The sequence below is a fragment of the Psammomys obesus genome, unplaced genomic scaffold (assembly GCF_907164565.1).
Source record: "Psammomys obesus unplaced genomic scaffold, mPsaObe1.curated_primary_1811, whole genome shotgun sequence".
Taxonomy (NCBI): Eukaryota; Metazoa; Chordata; class Mammalia; order Rodentia; family Muridae; genus Psammomys; species Psammomys obesus.
Window position 1 is genome coordinate 22891447 of NW_026596134.1, and position 24775 is coordinate 22916221.

Consider the following 24775-nt stretch of genomic DNA (forward strand, 5'->3'; position numbering starts at 1 on the left):
AGTTTAATTGAAAAAAATTGTTTGTTTTGCCTAAGTCGAAAAATATGAAAATGCATTTACCTAGATATTTAAGTAGATTAAATCTAAATATAACATACATGTGTATGTGAACATATCTGCATATTCATCCTGTGATGGAACTTGTGCATTGATGTTTTTGCCTATATATATATATATGTTTCTGTGATGGTCTCAGATCCCCTGGAACTGGAGTTATATACAGTTGTGAGCTACCGTGTGGGTGCTGGGAATTGAACCCAGCTCCTCTGTAAGAGCAGTCAGTGCTCTTACCCTCTGAGCCATTGCTCCAGGCTGATGGAACTTGTGAGAGTTAATGTAAGGAAAGGTCAAATGCTTTCTAATTGTAACTACTAAAGCTTGAAAAGAACCCTTGAACTCATTTTCTTCTTTGTTCATTTGTTTGTTTTTATCTTAGCATTTATGTTTAGAAATGACACATTGGCAAAAGCAGTGAATTACCTCAGACTTGAGTTTTGCTTGTTTGTTGATTAATATGGTCAGACTTACCTATGACTGTGAATATGTCACATAGTTTTTTTGTCCTCAAAGTTCCCTTTGTAGTAGATTTGTGTGACTCTAATTCAGTTATAACTGTGATTTTGTACTGAACAGATGAGACAAACAGTAAACAAATAGCAACGCAAGAGGTTTAAAGCAAGTGTATTGATATTACAAAAACGTAACTATTTGTACATTGAAGTAGATGGCAGATCTTCTCAGATGAGGTAAAACTAGTAAGTTTCCTGATAGTAAATGAACCTATTTGAAATGTAGAGATATGAACACTAAAATAAAAAGATGAAGTTAGCACAGTGCCATCTACCTGCCGTCCTTCCACTTGGGAGCCTAAAGCAAGAAGACTTCTTGAGTCCAGGCATCTGAGATCAACCTAGAGCTGAGGAGCCAGGTCTTTGTCGGAAATATAGATAAAAGAACGTCTGGGGATGCAAGTCCCTGATAGCGTGCTTGTTTAGCATGTACATGGTACATGGTCCTGGATTTGATCTCTAGCCTTCAAGGGGAAGAAAAAGATGTAGCATGCAAACTAGTGAAAAGCTTGAAGCTACTGCATTGATGACATAGACAGAGTTCAGACCAAGGAATATTGTGAAGATGAAGGCTATGATATAATGCAAAAGACTTGATTAATCAAGATGTATTAGGGGCTTGATCACAGGTTCAAAGTTCAGAAAGCAAAGCTTGAGTTTTGTCAAAGGAAAGAGCTGCAGCTGTTGTTCCCTTAGAGCAGAGTCACCACAGGTCCAGATACTGGGAGAGCAGTCAGAGCTTGCTAACCTCCTACACACTTACCAACACTTCCCAGCAGCAGCAGGGTGTCTACCAGGACATACTGAATTTAGAGTTTAAATAAATTTTAATATATTTGGAAGTTTTAAAGTGTGTTTTCTGACCACAGTGTAATTTAATCAGAAATCACTGGAAGTTAAATTGGAGGCGGGGGGTTGGGGGCAAAAACAAAAAGTAGTCAGTGGAATGTAACATAACAAATTACAGGTTAAAACTAAAGCAATACAGAGCTAAACATAAATAACACTAAGTGTACTTAGAGACTTAAGGTTGAATGCATATGCCTTCTCCCTGAGTCACATACTCAGCGTACATTAAATTTGTATTTCGGGAGAAAAAAAAAAGCTTTTTCATCCTAAGAAATCATAGAGAGGGCGCTGGAGAGACGATTCAGTGGTTAATTCTGCCGTGGATCCAGGTTTTATTCCCAGCATCCATGTGAGACCCCAACAATAGGGACCTGATATACTCCCCTGACTCCACGGGTCCCAGACATGCCTGTGGTACGCATATGTGCATGTGGGCCAAACTCTTATGCCTATGAAGTAAATCTAGACGTAAAAAGCAGACTAGGCCCTACTAAGTAAACAGGAATATGCAATAACAATACATACAGAATCTGAATTTCAGGGGAAAGCAGTAAAACGGAAACTGAATCTTTGAAAAATGAAGAAAGTATTCAAATCTAACTAGACTCATGAGGATGAAAAGAGAGGAGACAAAGTTATCAGTGGCAGGAGTAAAAGATGGGACTTTTTTGTACATCCTACAAACTTAAAGGGTAAGAAGGGTGTATTAGGATACCACATGTTCAGCAGCTCGTTCAACAGGGGCAAGCTCTTTGAAAGAGGTAGTATATGTTTCCTTATGTTGATTACAGTATGCTGCTATCCTGCATTTGGGCAATATCGACCTGAAATCCTGACTTTCTTAGGGTTTTTGACACTAGAAGGCCAGATGTCCTCACTTTGCATCTTCCTGTATGCTTATGAACGCTAACAAATCTTTGTTTAGAGTTAGATTTTTCTTGTACTAACGTGAAAGATACGACCTTAAAGACTAATCTTCCAAATTGTAGTTGAAATGGTAGTGACTATTATTTAATCTATTATGGATGCTAATTCTTTGACTCTGATCTTGGATCTCTCTGAGTTGACAGATTGTTCAGTTTAAAGGCTGATAGAACACATATTCTAAAATCAGGAGCTTTGTGTTGAGTCTCTTCCTTGTGCTGTGCTTGGATAAGAATGACTTTCTTCTGTAAATTGAATATGATAATAGTATCTCTTATCCAAGGCCAGCCTGGTCTTCAAAGCGAGTCCAGGATAGCCAAGGCTACACAGAGAAACCCTGTCTCAAAAAAAACAAGAGAGAAAGAAAAAAATTATCTCTTTCATACGTTATAATAAAATAACGCTTTAAATCCCTTAACATTCTGCCTAAAGCATATGCACCTAATATTTCATATTAATTTTATTTTTTAATCAGTAATGAAATAGAAACTCACAGTAGACTACAAGAAAAAAGCCAGACTGATACCTAAAAATGTTGACTAGGGGATGGGATCTGAAAAACAGCCTTGCAGGTTTTGCCTGAAAAATAAATTATCTGTAAAGAGAAGGAAATTGAATTATGTCTGTTGGGAGAATGTTTTTAAAGTACAGTAGAGCCAGGCCTGGTGAGTACAGATTCCGATGACTCTGAGATCTCTTCTCCCAGAGTTTTAAATTTAGATAACTAAAGCGATACAGAGGGTGCCGAGTCCCTGTACGGCCTTTACTCAGCTTCCCTCTACAGTAGCATCTTAATTACCAGTGGAGCCTTTCCCAAAGCTTAGAAGTTAACAATACACCAACAAACGCACATGTCTATCATCAAACATGTCTGCCCTTTCCCCTTGTTTCAGTTGAGGCTCCACACTGCACTCAGTTGTGGTTCTCAGGCACCTCTGGTGTGTGTTTTCTGGCTTCCACGTTGGAACAGTGTTTGCTGGCCCCTTATTTGGTAGAATGTCTGTTAGCGTGAGTGGTCACAACTGTTGGCATGTGTTACAGAGAAAGAGCACAGAAGTGGCATCTGCCCCACATATTATTAGTAATATAAGTAGGCCCTGGTCACGTGGCTAAGAGATCAGGCAAGATTTCCTACTCTCACTTATTACTGTTCCCTTTGTAATTACCAATTACTCTGCCAGAGAAACTTCGGGATTATGTGAATAGTATCTTTTTTCTTTTTATTAAACTTTCGTACACTAATTTTAGTGTGGCTGTGCATAGCCAATGACAGTTAATTGCTTTGGTATTCCTAGATTTTTCTCATTCCTTCTATACTTATTTATTGGAGTTTTGTGGAAGAGTTGTCATTTCTTTACATTAGTATGGACTCATGAGTATTTCATTATTTGTGTAATAATCCAATATTAGTACTTCTTTTTAAAAATTGATTATTGGTTTGGGTTTTTTTTTTTGTTTGTTTGGTTTGGTTTTTTTGAGGCAGGGCTTCTCAAAACCAAGACAGCTCTTGCTGTCCTGCAATTTACTTTGTGGACCAGACTGGCCTCAAACTTAGAGATTCACCTCCCTTTATCTTACAAGATCTCTGATTAAAGGCCTGTGCCACCACGCCTGGCTGTGACCTTTTTTTGTTGCTTAAATTGTTTTTGTTTCAGCCATTGGGGTATTTTGAGATGATTTTCATATGGAAATTCATGTCTTTATTTATTCACTCATTGTAGTGGCAAGTATACAGCCCAGGGCCTTGTACATGTTAGACAAATGTTCTCTACCACTGAGCTTTACATCCTGTCAGCCCCTGCGGAGGCCATTTTTGAAAGACAAAAATTTGTTTCTGTGTTTTTATTTTATCGTGTTGAAGGGTCCCGTGAGAGATGGAAGATAAAAAGAAGTTGGGGGGGAATAAAACATGAAGCGTTAACAGGCTTTGCTCTCTCCTTAATTTATTTGTTAAAGTATGTTCAGGAATTTTAAGAAGCTCAACCACATTCTGCATACTGTGTGATCTGGGGTTTATAAATAGGTTCTTTCCTGAACTCTAGACATGTTAATAGTGATAGTAAAAGCACCATCTCTACAGCTGCTGTTTCTCACAAAATGATACATCAAATTTCTCTCAATTAAAGCCTGTGACAGATTTTAGGTATAAGAAGCTGTTGCTATATATCTGGATACTTAACTTGAGAGGATGAAGAAGCTATTATATATAGGCTAGGAATCTGTATCTGCTTCTAAAGTGTCTTTGAAAAACAGTTATCACCCGTATTTGGTAGCATTTTACCTTCCTGTGCTTGTGATTTTGCAGGGTTGCCTGATTCTCAGTGATGAGTTAAACCATGCATCACTAGTTCTAGGAGCCAGACTGTCGGGAGCAACCATTCGAATCTTCAAACACAACAGTGAGTTTGTGCTAGGCTTTGCCATTGGCTGTAAGGTTTGATAGTCTTTGGGACAGTGGTGGTGATTATAGCAGTTACATTAATAATAGAAAGTACAGTGCAGCTGAAGTAGAAGATTTAAAATGTTCTTCTGGTCCAGTGTTTTAAAAAGATGCTGTCTTTAATGAAATAAAAGGAGAATATGTAACATTAAAAAGAAGAAAGAAAAACAGGCCTGGAGAGATGGCTCAGCAGTTAAGAGCACTGACTGCCCTTCAGAGGATCCAGGTTCAATTCCCAGCACCCACAAGCCAGCTTACAACTGTCTGTAACTCCGTCATCTGACATACAGGCAAAATGCCAACGCCCATGAAATGAGAAAAAAAAAATTAACTAACATTTTAAAAAGCAGAATGCAGTGGCATGTGCTTTGGATTCTGGCAGTTGGTAGGCTGAACCTGGAGGATATTCAGATTGTAGTCATCCTGAGCATGTGCGTATGTGTCTCTTTGACTGTCTGTGAATGAATGAATAGAATATATGGGAGGGTCATTCCTTTTTGTAATTTATACTTTCTACCTTTGATTTGACTTTTAAGTTTCCCATCTTATTTTCTTGTTTATAAATCTCTGTTCAAATACATTTACTGGATAGCTGTAGTATGTCTTAGAGGAGTGAATAAGATCTGTGAAAAGATTTTGATAATTCAACATTTAAGTAAAATAAAACAGATGGGACCAGCAAGATACTTGAGCAGATGCAGAGCTTTCTACATAAGCTGGATGACATGAGTTCAATCCCTAGAATCCATGTAAAAGAGAACTGACTCCATAAGGTTGTCTCTTACCCTACACTTATGCTGTGGCATGAGTCTCCTTATATCCAACCACACACTGGCACAGCATGCACACATGTTTGTCTGTCTGTCTGTCTTTCTGTATGTCTGTCTGTCTTAAAAAGTTTGGTGCTGGAAAAGTGGTTCAGTGGTTAAAGAATGTGTACAACTTTGCAGAAGACCTGAGTTCGGTTCCCAGCACCCATCTAAGGAAGCTAGGTATGACTCCAGGTCTAGGGGATAAGCACCCTCTTCTGACCTCTACAGGTACTTGTACTCATATGCAGACACACACACAAAGTTAGAAAGAATTCTTAATTGTTTTAAAGATCTAGCAGGCAAGGAGATGGCTTATTTTGTAAGATACCTGCAACAGAAACAGGAGAACCTGTGCGAGACCGTGCTCGCCTACGAAAAGATGACTGCGACAGCTCATGCCTATAATTTCAGCAGCTAGGAGATGGAGACAGGAAGATCTTTGAGGCCAGCCAGTCTAGTTGAATTAGTGAGGAGAGACCATATCTCTTATATTTATAGTTGTGAGCCTAGCCTTTAACGTGAGCCATATCTCAACCCAACCATATCTCAAAAAATACGGTGGAGTATGATTGAGGAAGACACATGGCATCAACCTCTGGCCTCTACAGATACATATGTGTGCATGTGTACCTACATGTGTGTATATACACAAACATATATACATATATCATACATAGTCATGTATAAGTAGAACAAATGTTGAGGTACAGTAATGTAAGAGATGGTAGGAAGAAAGGGAATGGTATCTTGAAGCTAAAACTTGTTCCCAGGGGGCTGGAGAGATGGCTCAGTGGTTAAAAGTACTGGCTATTCTTCCGGAGGTCCTGAGTTCAATTCCCAGCAGCCACATGGTGGCTCACAACCATCTGTAATGGGATCTGCTGCCCTCTTCTGATGTGCAGGTGCACATGCAGACAGGATACTCACACACACACACTAAATACATAAATCTTTAAAAATAAATAAAATGAAACTCGTTCTCTAAATGGAAATATTTTTGTGCACTGTTAAATAATAATTTTTAACAAAAATCATAGTCTTCATAATTTAAAACACACATAGGGAGAAAGATCATCTGCATGTGTAATGTCTTGCCAAATGTGTGTGTAGATGAAATTGTACAATAATATATACCAATTACTAGGTTTGTACCTCTGAAAGGAAGGATTGGACAGCAGTAACTTTCTTCTTCTTTTTTTTTTTTTTTTTTTTTGCTTTATCTTATGTAAAATGTTCTACAGTGAGACCGAGTCAGTGTTTTGTTGTATGTGGTTAGGACCTTTTCATTGTTGTGAAACTTTTAACCATATCCATTGTGAACTCTTGTCCATGCCTGTGACTCTTTCTCAACCTTTAGTTTAGTGTGATGTGTCCAGAGAGCTATGGCTAGTCGGTTCCTTTGTCTCAATCTTAAATCCTTTCTGACCTTTCTAACTAGAATCAGCACTGTGCTCACATATTTGTACAATCATCTGATTCCTGTAGAGCAGCCCAGAGTGCCCAGTGAATGAAAAAGGGTATATGTTTTTAATACCTTTCCAAATTGTATTATACATATAATAAACATGACATTGGCTGCTTGTACTAACTTTTATATCTTTCTAAGTCTAATAAGTACACAATATTTTAGGTTTTATTTCTTTTTTATGTATCAAGCAATTTTTATGCAGTTATTATATTTTAGAATCTTCTTTAAGTTGGTCATTTTCAAGCTGAAATCTTTTTATTGATATTAGAAGCTTTTAGTATTATCTTTTGCTTTTTTGAGACTTTGGGGTTTTGTTTTTTTGTTTGTTTGCTTTTTCTTTTTTCTTCTGTGTAGCTCTGGTTCTCCTGGAACTCACTCTGTAGACCAGGCTGCCTTCAAACTCACAGTGATCCTCTTGCCCATGCTTGGCTCTCATTTGATTCTTTTGTTTGTTTCTCAGTGTAGCATTGGCTGTCCTGGACTAACTTTGTAGACCAGGTTGCCCTCAAACTCACAGTGTTCCTCTTGCCTCCCAGAGCACTGGGATTGCAGACCTGCGCCAGGGTGCCCAGCTTTGTTATTGTTTGTTTGGAGAATTGTTTCTCTGTGTAGCCTTGGCTGTTCTGGACTAGATTTGTAGACCAGGATGGCCTGGAACTCACAGAGATTGCCTGCCTCTCCCTCCCTGAGTTCTGGGATTACAGATGTGCACCACTGTGCCCATCTTCTCATTTGATTCTTTATTGGATTATAAATCCAATATTGTTGAGAACAAAATTCATATTATAAGTCCTTTTATGTCACTATTTTAATTTAAATGTCTTGCTAATTGACTTATCAAAATGTCTTTGAATTTTAGATTGTATTAAATTCTTTCTTTAAAGAAGGGCCTTGTTTTCTCACATTTTCATTTGGGAGTTTTGTGGCATATTTAAAATCTTAATTTATGTGGAGTGTGTGTGGTATATGATAAAAGAAAGGTAGATACCGTTTTCCTAAGTAGGCTCCCTGCCCAAGCATTCCTGCTATAGATAGTTCCCTTTGCTAAAGTTTGTAGACTTGTTTTGTTTTGTAAATGCGTGGTTCCTTTTTGAAATAGGGCCATATTATGTATGTAGCTCCGACTAGCCTGGAACTCGCCACATTATCTTGGAACTTACAGTGACTCTCCTGTTTCAACCCCCTGTGTGCTATAGTCGTAACCATGTACCGACACATTCCGCCTCTTTTTCCTGTTTCTTCCTTTTGTCTAACATGTTCAATCGCTATTACTTTCTGTCTCCTTTCTGTATATAAACATAGGAAACGACAGATTTCCTTGTCTCCTGCTCTCTGCAAACGAGCCGAGGCTCTGGGTCAGGCAGGGTTACTGCTAGTCAGGCAGCAAGCTGATTGGGGTGTTACAAATACTAAAAAGTGTAACACAGTTGTCACCTTTTGTTCATCCTGTTGTGGTTTTTTTTTTTTTTTTTTACATTGTTTCCCTTTCCTATCAAACTCTGATTATAAAAGGACAAAGTTGGGCAGTTTTGACCCCATCTTCCAGTGATAAGTGGTATAGAACACAGAATCAAGGCCCTGTTATAGTGCGGTGTCTCCACTAGCATGACATTTATAGCAGACAGAATGTTGCTTAGATTTTAGGGAGGTTTTTGCTGTTGTTGTTTTGTTTTGTTTTGTTTTGTTTTGTTTTGTTTTTTTGAGACGGGGGTTTCTCTGTGCAGCTCTTACTGTTCTGGAACTCACTCTGTAGACCAGGCTGGCCTGAAGCTCAGAGAGATCCGGCAACCTGTGCCTCCCAAGTGCTGGGATTAAAGGCATGTGCCGCCACTGCCCAGCAGGAGAAAATTTTTAATTGTCTTCAAAAGTATAAACTCAATAGAGATGGCAACAGTACAGTCCAAAGCATTTAAGAGGAAAACCAAGGTTCTTAGTGATAGCATCAACCATGCTGGCTTCCTTTTTTTAAATGGAAATTTAATTTTTATAATTTACTCCTTTTACATCCCAATTAAAGCCCCCCTCCCTTGTCTCCTCCTGGTCCCACTCTCCTTCCCACTTTACTCTCCCCTATTTAGAAAGGCAGAGCTCTCCTCCCCTCGCAGCTGACCCCAACCTATCAAGTCTCATTAGGACTGTCTGCATCCTCTTCCTTTGTGACCTGGCAAAGTACCCCTACCAGGGTAAAGTGATCAAAGAGCAGGCAACAGAGTCCATGTTAGAGATAGCCTCTGCTCCCCTTACTAGGGAACCAACATAGAGACTAAGCTGCCAATCAGCTACATCTAAGCAGAGCATCTAGATACTCTCCATGCATTGTCCTTGGTTGGTGCCCTGGGGCCCAGATTTGTTGGCTGTGTTCATGCTGATGGAATGAATGTGGAACAATCTCAATTGATTGTCAAGTTTAAGCTTGGACTCATGCATGTCCTAGACTGGCATATTTTAAACTGTACAAAAGAGAAAGCTGTTTAATAAACAGCTATTGAATGCATCCTGAGTAAAAGTAAATAGATCTTACACTTTGAAGTTCATTCTCCATGTTTACTTTTCTTTTAAGATGTATTTATTTTATTTTATGTGAATGTTTTGCCTGTTTGTACATGCTTGGTGCTCACACAAATCAGAGGAGAGTATTGAATCCCTTGGAACTGGACTTATAGGTGGTTATGAATCACCATGTGGATACTGGGAATCAAACCTAGGTTCTCTGCAAGAGCATCAAGTGCTTTAAAACCCCAATCAATCTCTTCAGGTCCATGCATGTTTAGGAGGAACGTATATATTTGGGGTGATTTACTCACTCTTACTTGGTCTTTATATAGTTATTGCTGAATGAATCAGTTGGTTTAGAGATGGAGTTTGATTTTAAAAATAAAAGAAAAGCTAATTCAAAGGCAGAGAATTTAACATAAAACAATAGTCATTTTCTGTCTAAAGCAATCAATTGTCAGTCATTTAGTCTTACTGATTGCTTTGAACATTTGTCACGTATAGATGTCAACTAAAGTAGCAATAAGTCACTTATCTTTCTGCTCAACTCTAATTATGTTCATGTCCTTTGCTGTCTGAGACATTTCTGAATAAAAAATGTATATTAACATTTTTCTGATATTTTCAGGAAAAAGATACTTTGGTACTGAATTCTTTCTTTGTGCCATAGATATGCAAAGCTTGGAGAAGCTTTTGAAAGATGCCATTGTTTATGGTCAGCCTCGGACAAGAAGGCCCTGGAAGAAAATCCTAATCCTTGTAGAAGGAATATACAGGTAGATAATCTTGATACACTGTTCTTAACTGTGGCCTAGGCCCACAAAGTCATATAAGCTTTCAGCTGAAGGGCTAGCTAGACTAGCCCCCTCTGGAAACTAAGGAGTGTGTATGACTTGTTAAAAATAACTGGCGACAGAGGAGACACTGAGCACAAAGGTCTTATGTCTGTTTAGCACACAGCCTCCAGATCTTCTTCTCAGTGAAGTGGTTTTTCTACTGTTTATGAAAAGCTTACACATAAAGATTCTAATTTACTAAAAACAAATTACAAAGCTAGGTGTGGTGGTACATACCTGTAATTCCAGCACTCAGGAGGCTGAGACAGGTAAGCCATCTCTTTGAGATTCACCTAGGATACAAGGCAAGACACAGTGGTTGTGCTCTTGTTTAGTATACATGAGGCCCTATGTTCAATCTCCAGTCTTGCACAAAACAAATTAATATAAAAATAAATAAAATGAGTTACTTTTTTTTTTTTATTTTTTGAGATATGGTCTCATGTATTCTACACTGACCTTGAACTCCAGATTCTACCTCTTGAGTACTAGGATTTACAGGCATATTCCCTCACTCCAGGCTATATTTTAATTTCAGGTATGTTTTTTTCTTTTGTTCATTGGGACAGCCTGCCTTAGTTAGGTTTTTATTGCTGTGATAAAGACCATGACCAAAAACAATTTGGACAGAAAAGGGTTTATTTGGCTTATAGTCCGGGCCACAGTCTATTGGGGAAAGCTGGGCAGGAATTCAAGGCGTGTATAATGAATACAAAGTCTGGTGTTGCTTGTAACCACAGCTTTAGAAGATCTTGTGGGCTGGGGATGTGGCTAGGTGGTAGAGTGCATTCCTCGCATATGCAAGGCCCTGACTTTAACCTCTAGCCCCACAAAACAAACTATCTGCTGTTAACTCTAGTTCTTTCTGTTATGAAATAAAACCAGTTAAAAATGTCAACCTCCTGTTTCTGCCAAGTCAGTATGCCACAAAACTTAGTTTAAAACCAGATGTGGAGTTTTCAGACTTATGTTGAAAAGCAATTAACCTCAAAACCTTAAAAATAAAGTGGCCTGTTGATAATTTTGAGAGTTACAGTCTTTGTGTGTTTTTGTTTTTTAAACCTTGTTTTGCCAGTATGGAGGGGTCTATTGTTCGTCTTCCTGAAGTGATTGCTCTCAAGAAGAAGTACAAGGCATACTTGTATCTGGATGAGGCACACAGCATTGGGGCACTTGGCCCTTCAGGACGAGGTGTGGTAGACTACTTTGGCCTGGATCCCGAGGATGTAGATGTTATGATGGGAACATTCACAAAGAGCTTTGGTGCTTCAGGAGGATACATTGGAGGCAAGAAGGTAAAACAGGCCTCTAGAGTGGCCAAATAGAAAAAGGCTGTTGGATTTGGGGATTGCCTAGTAGGTAGAGTCCTGAACTGGGATATGGGGGTCTTGGAGATGCTGTGGCTCAAGTTCTAGTGCTGGTGGACTTTCTACCTCAGATGCCTGGGGAGTGACTCTGATGTCTCCTGCTGAGCTAAAGGCTGTTCTGTTCATTGTTTGTTGTTTGCTCATTTGAGCTTCTTTCTAAACTACATTTGGTCTGAGATATAGAATACTCTTTTGTAAAAGAGCACACAGTGGTGCTTCCTGTTTACCAGTCTTCTGTTGGGTTTGAGTTATGCTCACACTTTCAAAGGATTGTCACAGGAACCAGTGGGAATGGAAGATCAGAAAGCACAAACAAAAAGAGAAGCTTTTGTTAGCTCTAAGACACTGCAAATCCAACATCTAGTTTTCAACTTTATTTATGCCACCTAAGGCAGTTAAGAACACATCCGGAATCATGGACACTGTCTACATTTGAATGTCTTTGCTGTGTAACATCTTGGGGAAAGCATTTTTAACTTTTTAGTATGGCTGGCTTGTGATGTGATGGTTTTAAAATACTGTGTTTTAAAATATGTGCCAATGCTACAACACAGATGACATTTTGCAGATTTGTTAAATGGATCACAAAAGGTCATGTTACATGATGTTTTACTTTTATATACATTTTATCTAGAACAGGTATAGAAGTAGAATATACATATAAAAGTTGCCAGGGGTTAAGGAGACAGAGAAATGGAAAGTAACTACTAATGGGTGCAATGCTTCATTGTAGGATTATGTCCTAAAATTAGGTAGTAGTAAGGGTTGCACAGCTCTGACTATGCCAAAATCCATTAAATTGTACTCTTTACAAAGGTGACTATGATGGAATGTAGCTTGTATTTCTATAAAGCTGTTAGCTTAAAACTTGAGCCAGGCCTGTAGTTCAGTATTAAAGAACTGGCATATGTGCTGCCCTCGATTGGACTCTTAGTACCACAGAAAAGAAAAGAAGAAAAACTTGCTGTATCGTTGCCAAGAAATATATGATAGGTGCGACACATAGTAGGTGCTCGTAAATGTTCTGAATTTCTTCTTAAAACTAAACAATTGTTGTCTTAAAGAATAGTCATTCTCAATGTATGCAGTGTGCCTATTTTCAATAGCTAGTGCTTGCCCTACCCTAATGGGAAAGCCTCGGGCTTCCATCATGCCTGGTAAGAGGCAGAACTATTTGCCTCTACAACCAACAGACACATGTTCATCGTTAACTCACAACAGACACAAAAGCTAAGATATTTTTATTATTTTATTATTATTATCATTTCTTACAATTTATTCAATTTTTATCACGGCTGTGGCCCCCTCTCTCATCGCTTTCTAATCCCACCCTCCTTCCCTCTTTTCCCCTATGCCTCTCCCCAGTCCACTGATAGGGGAGGTCCCCCTCCCCTTCCATCTGACCCTAGCCCATCAGGTCTCATCAGGACTGGCTGCATTGTCTTCCTCTATTGCCTGGCAAGGCTCCATCCCCCAGGGGGAGGTGTTCAGAGAGCCAGCCACTGAGTTCATGCCAGAGTTAACAAAATTATAGTTAGAGAACCTGAAATTTTGTAAAACAACTAGAACAACTCATAAAAGTAGCAGAAGAGAAGGAGATTTAGTTTAATTGATTTTCTGTGGTTGTTGGTTGGTCATAGGCTCATACAAAGAGAAGCTAAACATTTTTTAAAATTTATTTATTTTTATGTACATTGGTCTTTTGACTGGATGTTCATCTGTGAAGGTGTCATATCCCCTGTAACAGGAGTTACAGACAGTTGTAAGCTGCCATGTGGGTGCTGAAAATTGAACCTGGGTCCTCTGGAAAAACAGTCAGTATTCTTAACCACTGAGCCATCTCTCAAGCCCTTAAACATTTATTTTTTAAGAGACCAAGAAGCTGCTAGAGGACTGGTCTCTGACAGCAGTCCAGCACAGATCAAGAATCTAGGGATGTTTGTACCAACCCAAGTAGTAAGTGAAATACTCTGGAAGGATATATAGTGTTAAATGACAAAAACCAGTAAGCAGGAGGCAAGACGTATTCATTCAAAATAGCATGTTTATCTGTAAGAAATGCTGTGTTTTGAGGCCGAGTGCTCTCTGTCAACTAGCTTTTCCCCTTTTGAAGCTGATGATCACCGTGTTTTTCACTCAATTCACACCTCCTTTTCTTGTGGAATTTCACAAAGCCTTCTTGTCAAGGATACCTACATCCAGAATTTCCAGGGAGAAATGGAATTTTGTAGTACAGTTTTCTTAAATGGATCATGGGGCACATAAATTCTGGCCACAGTTACTTGTGTTCTTTGCCAGAGTTGGGCAATTGGGCATCCAGATGAAACCTTGCGAATTCTGATGAGTGAGCTGGACCCAGTAGTTAAGGACCAGTTCTATGTGAATGATGCTATTCTAGGTTGTGGAAGGAGAGAGTACAGGAACACCTGGAAGGATGGCACTTGCGTAACTATGTACTTGGGAACTGCCTCTCAGTATTTGCCTCTGCTTCCGTAGGAGCTGATAAACTACCTGCGCACACATTCTCACAGTGTAGTGTATGCCACGTCTATGTCACCACCAGTGATAGAGCAGATCATCACCTCCATGAAGTGCATCATGGGGCAGGATGGCACCAGTCTTGGTAAGTCTTTTTCAAGAAGCATTTTCTGCCTTTAGTAAAAACTTAGCAGCCAACTGTGCTCTTTTGGTGGAGGATTTTCCCTAAATAAGGAGTCAGGCTCTTCCAACAGGGCATCACTGTGAAGCTTTGGTTTCCATAGACACTTGTCAGTGTGTTATACACACACACCTTGATAACTACACTGGCTCTCTCCTATAGAATTTTCTTATCTATCTCTCTGTATGTATGTAGCCCTGCCTGTCCTAGAACTCTATGTAGACCTGGCTGGCCTTAAGCACAGAGCCTCTCCTTCCCAAGTGTGTGCCACCATGCCTGAATTACACATGATAAGGCTTTTCTTGTCCTACTGTGCTTTTAATTTTAGGATATGTGCTGTCAGGGTCTTAATCACATCTTTTTATGTGGAAATATAATTCACTACATAGTGATATGGGTCATACCATGTTTCCAGAAGCCAGCACAGTGGCACACACCTTTACTCCCAGCACTTGGGGAGGCAGAGGCAGGTGGATCGATGTGAGTTTAAGGCCAGCCTGGTCTACAAAGGAGTCCAAGACAGCCAAAGCTACACAGAGAAACCCTGTCTTAAAAAACTGAGAGAGAGAGTATGTTTCCAAGTTTCTAATTAGTGGACAGTACATAATGAAGGTCATCGTAAATCTATCTTTGTCATTGGTGGGATGCGCATCCAGAAGAGAGGCAACTGAAACATAACTGAAAATAAAAGCTGTTGCCTTGATTATTCCTTTGTATCACCAGGGGGCAGTGTTGACCAGTTACTATGAAAGGAGGGTAACTGAATCTTTGTTTTTGCTGTTTTTACTTTTAAAAGTCTTTTTGGGTGGGACATTAATACACAAGGCTGTAATCCTAGCACTTGGGAAGCGGAGACAGGAGGATTGATTATTCAAGGTCATCGTCAGCTATATATCTTGAGGCCAGCCTGAGCTATTATTAGACACTCTAGCTCATAAACAAAAAGAAGTAAGAAGATAACAAAGTTTTTCTACTAGTAGTATGATAGAAGCTTAATTTTATTTGCTGTCTTGCTGCTTCTGAGGCAGTGTATCTATAGCAGATTTTCCATCCTCAGCCTTGGGCTCTCCACTCTAGTACATGGTACTATAGGTGGGCTACAGCCTGCATTGGAAAACAGTTAAGTAAGATGTCTGGTTTTGACTTAAAACTTCTGAAACCCAAACTGACTTTATATTTGTTCCCATCTGTCAGAGATCCTTGTTACTTCTATGGAGAGACTTTTGGAAATAGTGTTGATAGGTTTGATTTTATGAATTTGCCTGCTCAGGAAGAAAGCATTACTGTTGCACTCAGAATTGGAGCTGTGTGAATTACTTCTTGTTAACAATAACACAGATTTATTGCGTCTCTTTCTGATGTGGCATTACTGGAGAGAGTGTGTTTGGATATGAGGTACACATGTATACAGAGACAAGTATGTTGACCTTACTAGTTTGGTATAGATTTAGTTTGATACGTAGATTTAGACTAGAAAAACCTAACAGCTGTCAATGCTAATATTGGCAATTTCTTAGAGCCTAGACCTGGATGGTGAATTGCTTGTGAATAAATGACTTAATCTGTATTCACTGAAGATATCTGATGAGAAAATGAAATATGGCAGTGAGGCAAAGCATTGGAATAACACTGCTTTTCCAGGTTTTATCTCTAGCCACCACCAAAGCTTAGTTATATGACAGCTGTCTTATGTTCACAAATTCTGTGAGTTAGTAGTTCAGTCAGGGCTGGGCATGGTGGTTGGTGCATACTTGTAGTCCCAGCACTCAAGGGAGCTGCGGCAGGCAGATTTCTGTGAGTTCAAGGCCAGTTTGGTCTACAAAGCAAGTTGAGGACAGCCAAGGCTACAGAGAAACCCTGTCTTGAAAAAAACAAAACCAACCAACCAAAAAAAAAAAAAAAAAAAAACTAACAAAAAAAGAGTTCAGTCAGGGTACAACAGGGATAGCTTGCCTTTACTTCACAGATCTGGGACCAGATTAGAAGATCTACTGCTAGAACGACTCCGATGGTTAGGGACTGTGATCTTCACTGACTGTTGGAAGGTTTCCCATACTTACTATAGTAACTTGAACATTTTAAGTGACTTAGCTAAATCAGAACCCACTGTCATGAGCTTTCCTTGCACATCACCAAAATTGTTATTAGCTGGGCTTGAGTCTGAGGAGGAGGTTTTGGAGAACATGAGTCATCTCTCAGCCCTTCCTCAGGGGACTTGGCACCTGTCTGCTTAAGTAGTTGAAATGTATTTCACCACCAGGCAGAGATGTTGCACACCTTTAACCCCAGCACTCAGGAGGCGGAGGCTGGTGGATCCCTGAGCTCTAGGACAGCCAGGGTCACACAGAGAAACCCTGTCTTGAACAACAACAAAAATGTGTTATGCCATATTATTAGCCTATTCAGCATGCTACAGGGCCATGAAGATAGCAGAGGAGCCCCAGTGCAAAGGGGCTCTTTAAAAATTTGTGTTTAAACAGTTTGCAGGGTGGGGGAATTTGGAATGAGTCAAGGATACAATATAGTTTTTTTCTATTTTCATTAATGTCCTGAAGGTTCTGCTATCCATTCTAGGAATGTAGGAATAATAGACCTGATTCCAATAAGGACTGTCTATATAAGTTGTATTTTTAAGTGTTACATACCTTAGGACAATTTGCTGTGTTGACTTTTTATCCCATTGTGAAATTCTCTTTGAGTGTGAGGTTCTCATTCACTCACTTTCATTTTTATAGTATTCCAGAGGCCTGAAGAGCCTTTTTGTTCATTCTGTTCGTGGATGTTGAAGTTTTTAGCTATTTTGAGGTGTCACTAGAACTATGTAGTGATCTGTGTGTGTTTCCACTGTATACTTACAAGGGTAGTTTGGATACCTTTTAGTGACATTGGCAGACATCTTTAGAGGCTTCTAAATGTTCTTCCAGGCAAAGCACACTAGCAAATACTAGTAATCCCAATACTTGGAAGGCAGGAGGATTGTTGCAAGTTTGAGGCCAGGCTGGTCAACCTAGTGAGTTCAGGCCAGCCTGAGCCATGGAGAAGGCTGTTTTAAAAAACAAAACAACAATGAAAGAAAATGATATTTTCTCAGGGCTTCAGTGTACTCCCCCATTCCTGTTACTGTGCTTAATAAAAATTCAAGAGTCTGCCATAGTGGCACACACCTTCATTCCCAGTACTCAGGAGGCAGAGGCAGGTGAATCTCTGAGTTCGATGCCAGCTTGGTCTACAGAGTGACTTTCAGGACAGCCAGGGCTGCACAAAGAAACCCTGTCTTAAAAAACAAAAACAAAACACACACAAAAAAGAGTTTACCATAAGTTTATAAACAAATTTTTATATTTGTTTTTAAATTTATGAAGATAACTAGGCTGAGGAAGGATTAGAAATAATAATATCACGTAAATTGGTGGTGATTCACAGAGGAAACATGTTCTAGAAAGAACATGTTCTAGAAGGCCTTTCCCGGACTCCACTGAGGGATGATGGAACAGAAGAAAGAGATTTAACATTGTGGAGCTTACAGCCAGAAAAGCCAGATTCAGAACAAAACCCAGCACTGCTTCTTGGGAGGAGGTGGCTGTGGAGAAGTGTCTGTTTTTATTTCTGTTAAAGTTACATGTTACTTCCCATTTATTTGCTGCTCTAGTCTCTCAGTGACAGGAACAGTTGTACACATGGGATAAAACAATTTTGGGCCACTGTAAGTTGAGATGGAGTCTGTTCTGTCTCCTGCCTGGTCTAGACATTGTTACAGAGAAGTTGCATATTACAATGTGTATATATTGCTTTTTTAGTAGAGCTTCACAATAATTCATTAAGCATAATAAATCCTGCTTAAAATGAGATTCAAGGCGAGATATTCCGAGGCTGCTGTTAAGTGAGCTGCAGCCAGCCAAGGAGGATGAACTAATTTCTGCCCAGCTTTGGAGCTCTCCTGTCTCCTTCCTCCCGGCTGGCCCTTCTCACATCTACTTAGATTTGCTATCATTTTTTGTGAATGGAAATTGTGCTGCTAGTGGCCTTCTTCCAGTGGTAATATCAAGTTAGTAGAAAAATGAGCCAGTGAGTAGAAAAATGAGACCTGAGAAGTTTGGGAAAGCCCACCAAACATTTGGAAAGCTACCTTGTTCCTTCACGCATCACTGACCATATATATGCTGTAGTGGATTTTAGCTCCAAGATATTTTTGTGAACCAAGTAAAATCACATAAAAATCAACTAAGACCTTTGAAAAAAAAATTCCAGAACTGCACTTGGATGTAAAATAATTTAGTGTTTTCTGTAGCGTGTGTGGTTAGATGCTACCAGCATGGCATGATCAAAGACAAAGTAAATTAGATACATACATTTATTTTGTTTGTTTTGTTTTGTTGTTTGTTTTGGGTGGTTACTTTTTGGTTTTGGCTTTTTTTGTTTTGTTTTGGCTTTTGGTTTATGATTTTCTGAAACAGGGTTTCTCTGTGTCGCCTTGGCTGTCCTGACTCAATTTGTAGACCAGGCTGGCCTGGAACTCACTGAGATCCATCTGCCTCTGCCTCCTCCAAGCGCAGGGATTACAGGCGTGTGCCAATGTACCAGGTGATACAGACATTGATTGCAGAAGTCCCTTTCCATATGGAAAACTTTATTGTTTGCACTTAGTTTCTAAAGAACCAAGGTAAATTTCTGTTACTAGTGCAGGAGAACTTGAGTAGGTTGAAGTTTAATTATACTTAGGTTTGGCCTGTTTGAAGTAGACTTGAGGTGTTAAATGACCCGGGGAACTGTCAGCAACTAATTTAGGAGGAGTCACTAACCTGTCTTTGAAGAAGCATCAGTATGATCTTGTAGAGAACTGCTGCTACTCAAGACTGACAGCTTTTGACCTGTCCTGGAAACTGCCTTCCAAGCCCAGGAGAGTTTGCCTTCTGCTTTTTCCTTTCTTACTGTACTTTAATGGAGTTTGTTTCGAAACTCATCCAGATCAGTGGGGGAGAGGAGGTAATGAGCAAAGTACAGTGATTAGAAAAGAAGGAAAAGGGCAGAATGCATTTTCTGGTGAACAGTTTCATTCCTACCTTGCACATTTGAGTAGTTACTCCAGAGCTGAGTTCTGGGCCAGACCCCCTGTCCTGTGACTTAGTGCCTTGAGCCCTGCTGTCAAGAAGTGTTTGTGTCAGCATTTATCAGGCAACTGCTCTGGGCTGGAGTTGAACAAGTTGTGCTCCATGCCTCCAAAAACTGCCATGCAGGGTGTCAGGGGAAGGCTCCTGGGAAGAGCTTGTCTCAGTCACACATTCTCCTTTGTTCACCCTGGTCTTCTCTTAGTTTTCTCCAGCCTTCTCTCTGAACATCCTTCCACACCACATCCTCCATGAAACTTAAATTTCCTACAGTTTATTGGTGCAAACTCAGATCTAATATGTTTATTCAAACTTAAGTGAGTTCCCCCCCGAAGTCTCTTGTAAATTACCATAAATGAAAGGAAAGAGATCCGTTTATAAATCAGCTGCTTCATTGTCTAGCACAAAGCCTTTTAACCATAGCTTAAGCTTTTTAAAACCAGTAAGCATTAAGATCACTCTACAGGTGGGGAAATTTGAGCTTACATGTGGGGCAGTTTCTCTGTATCTTGTTTCCAGATAGAACGTGGCTTTCCTCAGTCCATCTGCTTCTACTTCCGATGTTATTCAATGTTTTGTTAAAGTACAGTGTTAATGGCCTATTTCTAATTTTTTTCATTCTTTCCAACTAAATTTCCACAAAACACCTGAGTTCCCTAGTGAATGCTGAACCTGACAAATGAATGCCACTGGGGCATTTGCCTGCCTCCTCTCTCTGACTCAGCAGCCACTTCATCCCCTCTGTTGAAATGTTCGAGCATTTGTAGGGATGTGGTTTTGTCTGTTTTTCTTTCACTCTTATCTATTCTTTCAAAATCCAAATGTAAATAAAAGTTCTTTACAATAAGAAACTTCTTTCTGTATCTTGTTGTCAGTTTGAAGCTGGCTATTAAGATGCTCACAAGCATCGTAAAGACTAGAAAGCTAGTCTTTGAACAGATGTGTACTTGGCCATTAGATGAAACACTGTTTTTAGTAGAAAACCTGGAAAGGAACCCTGAACCAGAGGCCTCTCATTTGGAGATGTGGTTGCACACTATGGAGGGGCTAAGCTCTTAAATATTCAAGGATTAAAGCAGATAAATATATTTCCTTAGTTCTATTTTCATTTTTTGATAGTTTTATTTTGCTTATTTTGTTTTATTTTTGGTTTTTGAGGGTTTTCCTGTGTAACAGAGTCCTGGAACTTGCTTTGTAGACCAGGCTGGCCTCGAACTCACAGAGATCTGTCTGCTTCTGCCTACCAAGTGCTGGGATGAAAGGCATGTGCCACCATGCCCAGCAGTGGCTTTATTTTATAGTCAGATTTATTTTAAAGATATTCACCCCTGCAACTCTTGTGTCCACTTATTTGAGCTACGACTTAGTCTTATTCCTTCTCATTTTGGATTTGTTACCGCTGTGGCCTCGTCTGTGTTGAGGAGCATATCTAACTTTGCACATCACAACATGATTAGCATTGCTTCTTTCCCCCAGAATTGTTTCTACGAATTTTCTTAGAAGAGTTGGTTACAACAGTCCTTCAATTTTATGAGTCTGTTGCTATACAACTACTTAATAAGTATATGCCAGTAACAAGATAAGGATCCAGATATCTTCTGACAGCTCACCGACCAAAGATGAGAATATGCCAAAGGATTGGTTTTATGTTAATTGTTTCCTATGGTTTTTCTTATCTAAATGTTTGATCTGTATGTTCCTGTCATCTACTTTCACGGTGTAATGAAATATTAAAGAAGAAAGCCTATCAATGAAGCTTTTACTTTAAAAACAATCTTGTTTGCACAATTGGGCAATCAGCAGAAGGCCTTGCACATGGTAAGCAAGCTTGCTGCTGGTGAGCTACACCTCTGGCTTCATGATGCTTCTTTAATAGAGTATTTAAGAGGGACTGTATAGGTGCAGAGACTGCTGGCTACGGTGAGGTTTTGCCCTATATCAGAGCAATTAATTGAGTTCAGTTCTGACTCCAACCAGAAAATAAATATAGGGATTTGTTGTGAAGGAGTAGGGCTCAAGTTGGTAAGGAGGAAATATCAGGGTAAGGATGCTCCTTGCCTTTGCTGAAGGCAGACAGGGCAATAAGATACCACGTTTAGGGGATTTTCTCAAATCCACTTGGCAGGATTCTTGCTTAAACTGCACTCCTCAAAAGGGAATCTAATATATGACTTGGTTAGAAAGTCTTGGAAAAGGTGGATGACAGTTTGGTACAAGGAGAGAATCTTCATCAGTGTCTGAAAGCCCTCATAAAAGTACATTCTGAGAAGCTCCGATTAATTACATCATCGGAGACATCTTAACATCATTTGCTTGACCTTGTTCATATGTGTAAGAAAGCTTAAAAATAGGTACAAGAACAACTCAGGTTGTTCTTGATCCAGTGTGATCCTGGGTTTAACACCATTGCTGTGGAATTTGCTAAAAATGAGATTTCTAAGCCAGATTCATTCCTTTAATCCCAGGAGAATTGGAAATTCAGGGCCAGCCTAGGCTATGTGGGACCCTGTCTTCCCCCCCCCCCCCCAGGAGGATCCTAGTATGTTCTGCTCAGACCACTGATAATTATTGTTACTAGGCTCATGGCATTTTAAAGAACACCTCAGTCAGAGAGCTAACTAGCATTTAAAAGATTTAACATGTTATTTATTTAGATTTTAAATCTTGTTTACATCAGAGGGAACCAAAACTAAATCTACCACTTACTATTAAAAAAAAAAAAAAAGACATTGGAGGGCAAGATGTGAGATGTTGGTGATAAAGCTAAGCTGCCAGTTTTCATCATTTTTGGAGACCTAACTGCCTAGGGCCCTGACACCCAGGGTGGGGGGTTAGAAGTCAGCTAAGGGAGGGAGAGTTGCGGATTTAGACCTGAGTCAAGATTGGTGAGGATGCTTTTTGTTGTTGTTTTCCTCCCCATTTTGAATATGCATATTTTTGTAACCTGTTAACCTAAAATCCCAAATTTTTTAGCAAATAACATACAGTGGCATTGACCACAGTAGAATGGTTTCCTTAATGTTTATTATTTATCAGTTTGTAAACTCCTAATTTGCTGCCTTATCTTCTGACTCCTAAACTACTTGATTAAACCCAAACAAGCCTTTCCAGTATTTGGTTTATTTGCTTCCCTGTGGGTCTGGAGTGGATGCCTGACCACACTGTGCACAGCAGAATTCCTCATCCCTTTGGTTCTGCCTAAAGTAGCTGTGCTATCTATGCTCCAACTCCCATCAGAGGGTAGAATAGTCTTTAGGCAAATTAGTTAGGATGGTCTGTTCTGGACTAGGGAAGTGATAGACTAGGAATAGGCAGGAAGTAGTAGAATGCTTGCTTAGCATGCTAAAGGTTCTGGGTGTGAGGGGAAGAGAAGGGGAGAGGGGAATGACTCAATCCTCAGTGAATGAGTTGGCACCCTTTAAATTTGTTCTTTATTTTTTTTTCAAAGACTCTTGGCCTCTTTTCTTCCTTTTGTTCAGGGCCCTGTGTAACTGACTGTGCATTAGCGACCATTCTGCTAAACTTTTGATTATATTGAATCAACAACGTTAAGCCCTTGCCCCTGCTGCTTGTTGCACATCCTGTGGCAGTCCGCAGGAAATCCTATTTTTTGGCATTGAAATGAAGTAAAGGATTAAGCCAGTACAAGGGAGGGGGTGATAAACTCTGTCTGTGGGAGGAATTTACCAGCCTTTGTTAGCAAAAGCTGCTCTCGTTCTTATATGGAGATAGAAAACCAAGGGGCTGCTTTGGAACAGACATGGAGAGGCAGGCCTGGCTGCTTTGATGTCCTTTAGTCTGGCAATGGCCCTACCTGAGCACTTTGATGCTTGGTAACTAGTCTAGCAAAATAGGAGCTCAGAGTTGATGAACCTGGTTCCCACTCCTTTATCCCAGCATTAACCAAACTGTTAACTCTTATTTAAAAGAGTATTTACAAATACTCTTTTACATGATGCCTCAAGGAGGCACTATTTATTCTTGGTGACATTTATATGGAACTTAAGGGGAAAGTGCTCTCCCCTCCCCACCTCCCATTTTATTTGGTTTTTCAAGACAAAGTTTCTCTATATGGCTCTGGCTTCCCTGGAACTCCCTCTGGAGACCACACTAGCCTCAAACTCATAGAGACCCACCTGCCTCTGCCTCCCAAGTGCTGGGATTAAAGACATGTGCCATCACCGCCCAGCTTTGTCTTGCATTTGGTTTTCTTTTTCATGGGGTTTTGAGATTCTCAATCTTTCTATGAGTTAGTTAGAAACCCATCCGGACAAGAGTTCAATTACCAATACAGTTTGGTTTTAAAACTTCATTGACTTTTTTTTTTTTCTTCCATGTTCTATCCTGGCCTACCCCCTACTCTGGTCCACTTGCTGCTTTAAGATGTTTTTAGATGTGATGACCTGGGTTTCAGTCTTAAGTCTGCATCCGTAAAGGCCACATGAGTTATGTGCTCACTGTGGAATCGAGAGAACATTGTGGAGGAGTCAAATCGTTTTTCTCTGGGACCAAACTCAAGCTATCCTCCTTAGCAGAAAGCATCCTTACCCTTCAAGCCTTGTTGGTGTCTCTAGAGCTGAAGCCTGTCCAGTTTGTTTGCCGTGTAGTACCTAGTTTCCTTTTGTGTTCAGTATCTCTAATGATAGCATTGTTTGTAAACTGTCCAGACAAGAAACCCTGTCAGATTTTCTTTCTTTGTTCCCTGTATTTAATCCCTAGGGCCTCCAGATGCTGCTTTTTTTATGCACTTCGCTCTGTGCCCAGTGTTACTTTCTTGACCTAGATTTCCATCCTTTCCACCAGTCTTCTAGTAAAGTAATTGATTAGTCAAGCAAAAAGTGATCTGGGAAGACCAAGATAAAAGCAGTTCTGGATGGGTGATGGAAAGAGCACATACCTTTGATCCCAGTACTCAGGAGTGGGAGGCAGGCAGATCTCTGAATTCAAGTCCAGCCTTATCTACAGAGCGAGTTCCAGAACAACCAGGACTACACAGAGAAACCCTGTCTCGAAAAACCATAAAGAAGCAGTACTGGAAATTAGGGCTATGAGAAATACATGCAGAGTTCTGTAGCATTTTCTGAGTTTATGGCATTTGCTGTAACAAAATATGCAGTATGAACAATTTAAAAGGAAGGTTTATCTCTGCTCACAGTCTCAGTGTTTTAAGATTTACTTATTTATTATGTATACAACGTGTGCTTGTATGTACACCTGCATGACAGAAGAGGGCACCAGATTTCATTTTAGATG

General features: G+C 39.8%; 1 protein-coding gene and 1 non-coding gene across 2 annotated transcripts in view; both read left to right on the forward strand.

The window, feature by feature from the left end:
* Sptlc2 (serine palmitoyltransferase long chain base subunit 2) overlaps positions 1–24775 on the forward strand; it is a 78372-nt gene that overhangs the window by 35788 nt on the left and 17809 nt on the right. The window contains exons 6-9 of the mRNA XM_055592853.1: positions 4648–4741; positions 10226–10331; positions 11467–11686; positions 14255–14381. Of these exons, the coding sequence (XP_055448828.1) occupies positions 4648–4741; positions 10226–10331; positions 11467–11686; positions 14255–14381 (547 nt within the window). The remainder of the gene's footprint in view (positions 1–4647; positions 4742–10225; positions 10332–11466; positions 11687–14254; positions 14382–24775) is intronic.
* Positions 18043–18168, forward strand: LOC129666252 (small nucleolar RNA SNORA20). The gene has a single exon (XR_008718538.1). It is a non-coding gene; the product is annotated as a small nucleolar RNA SNORA20 (small nucleolar RNA).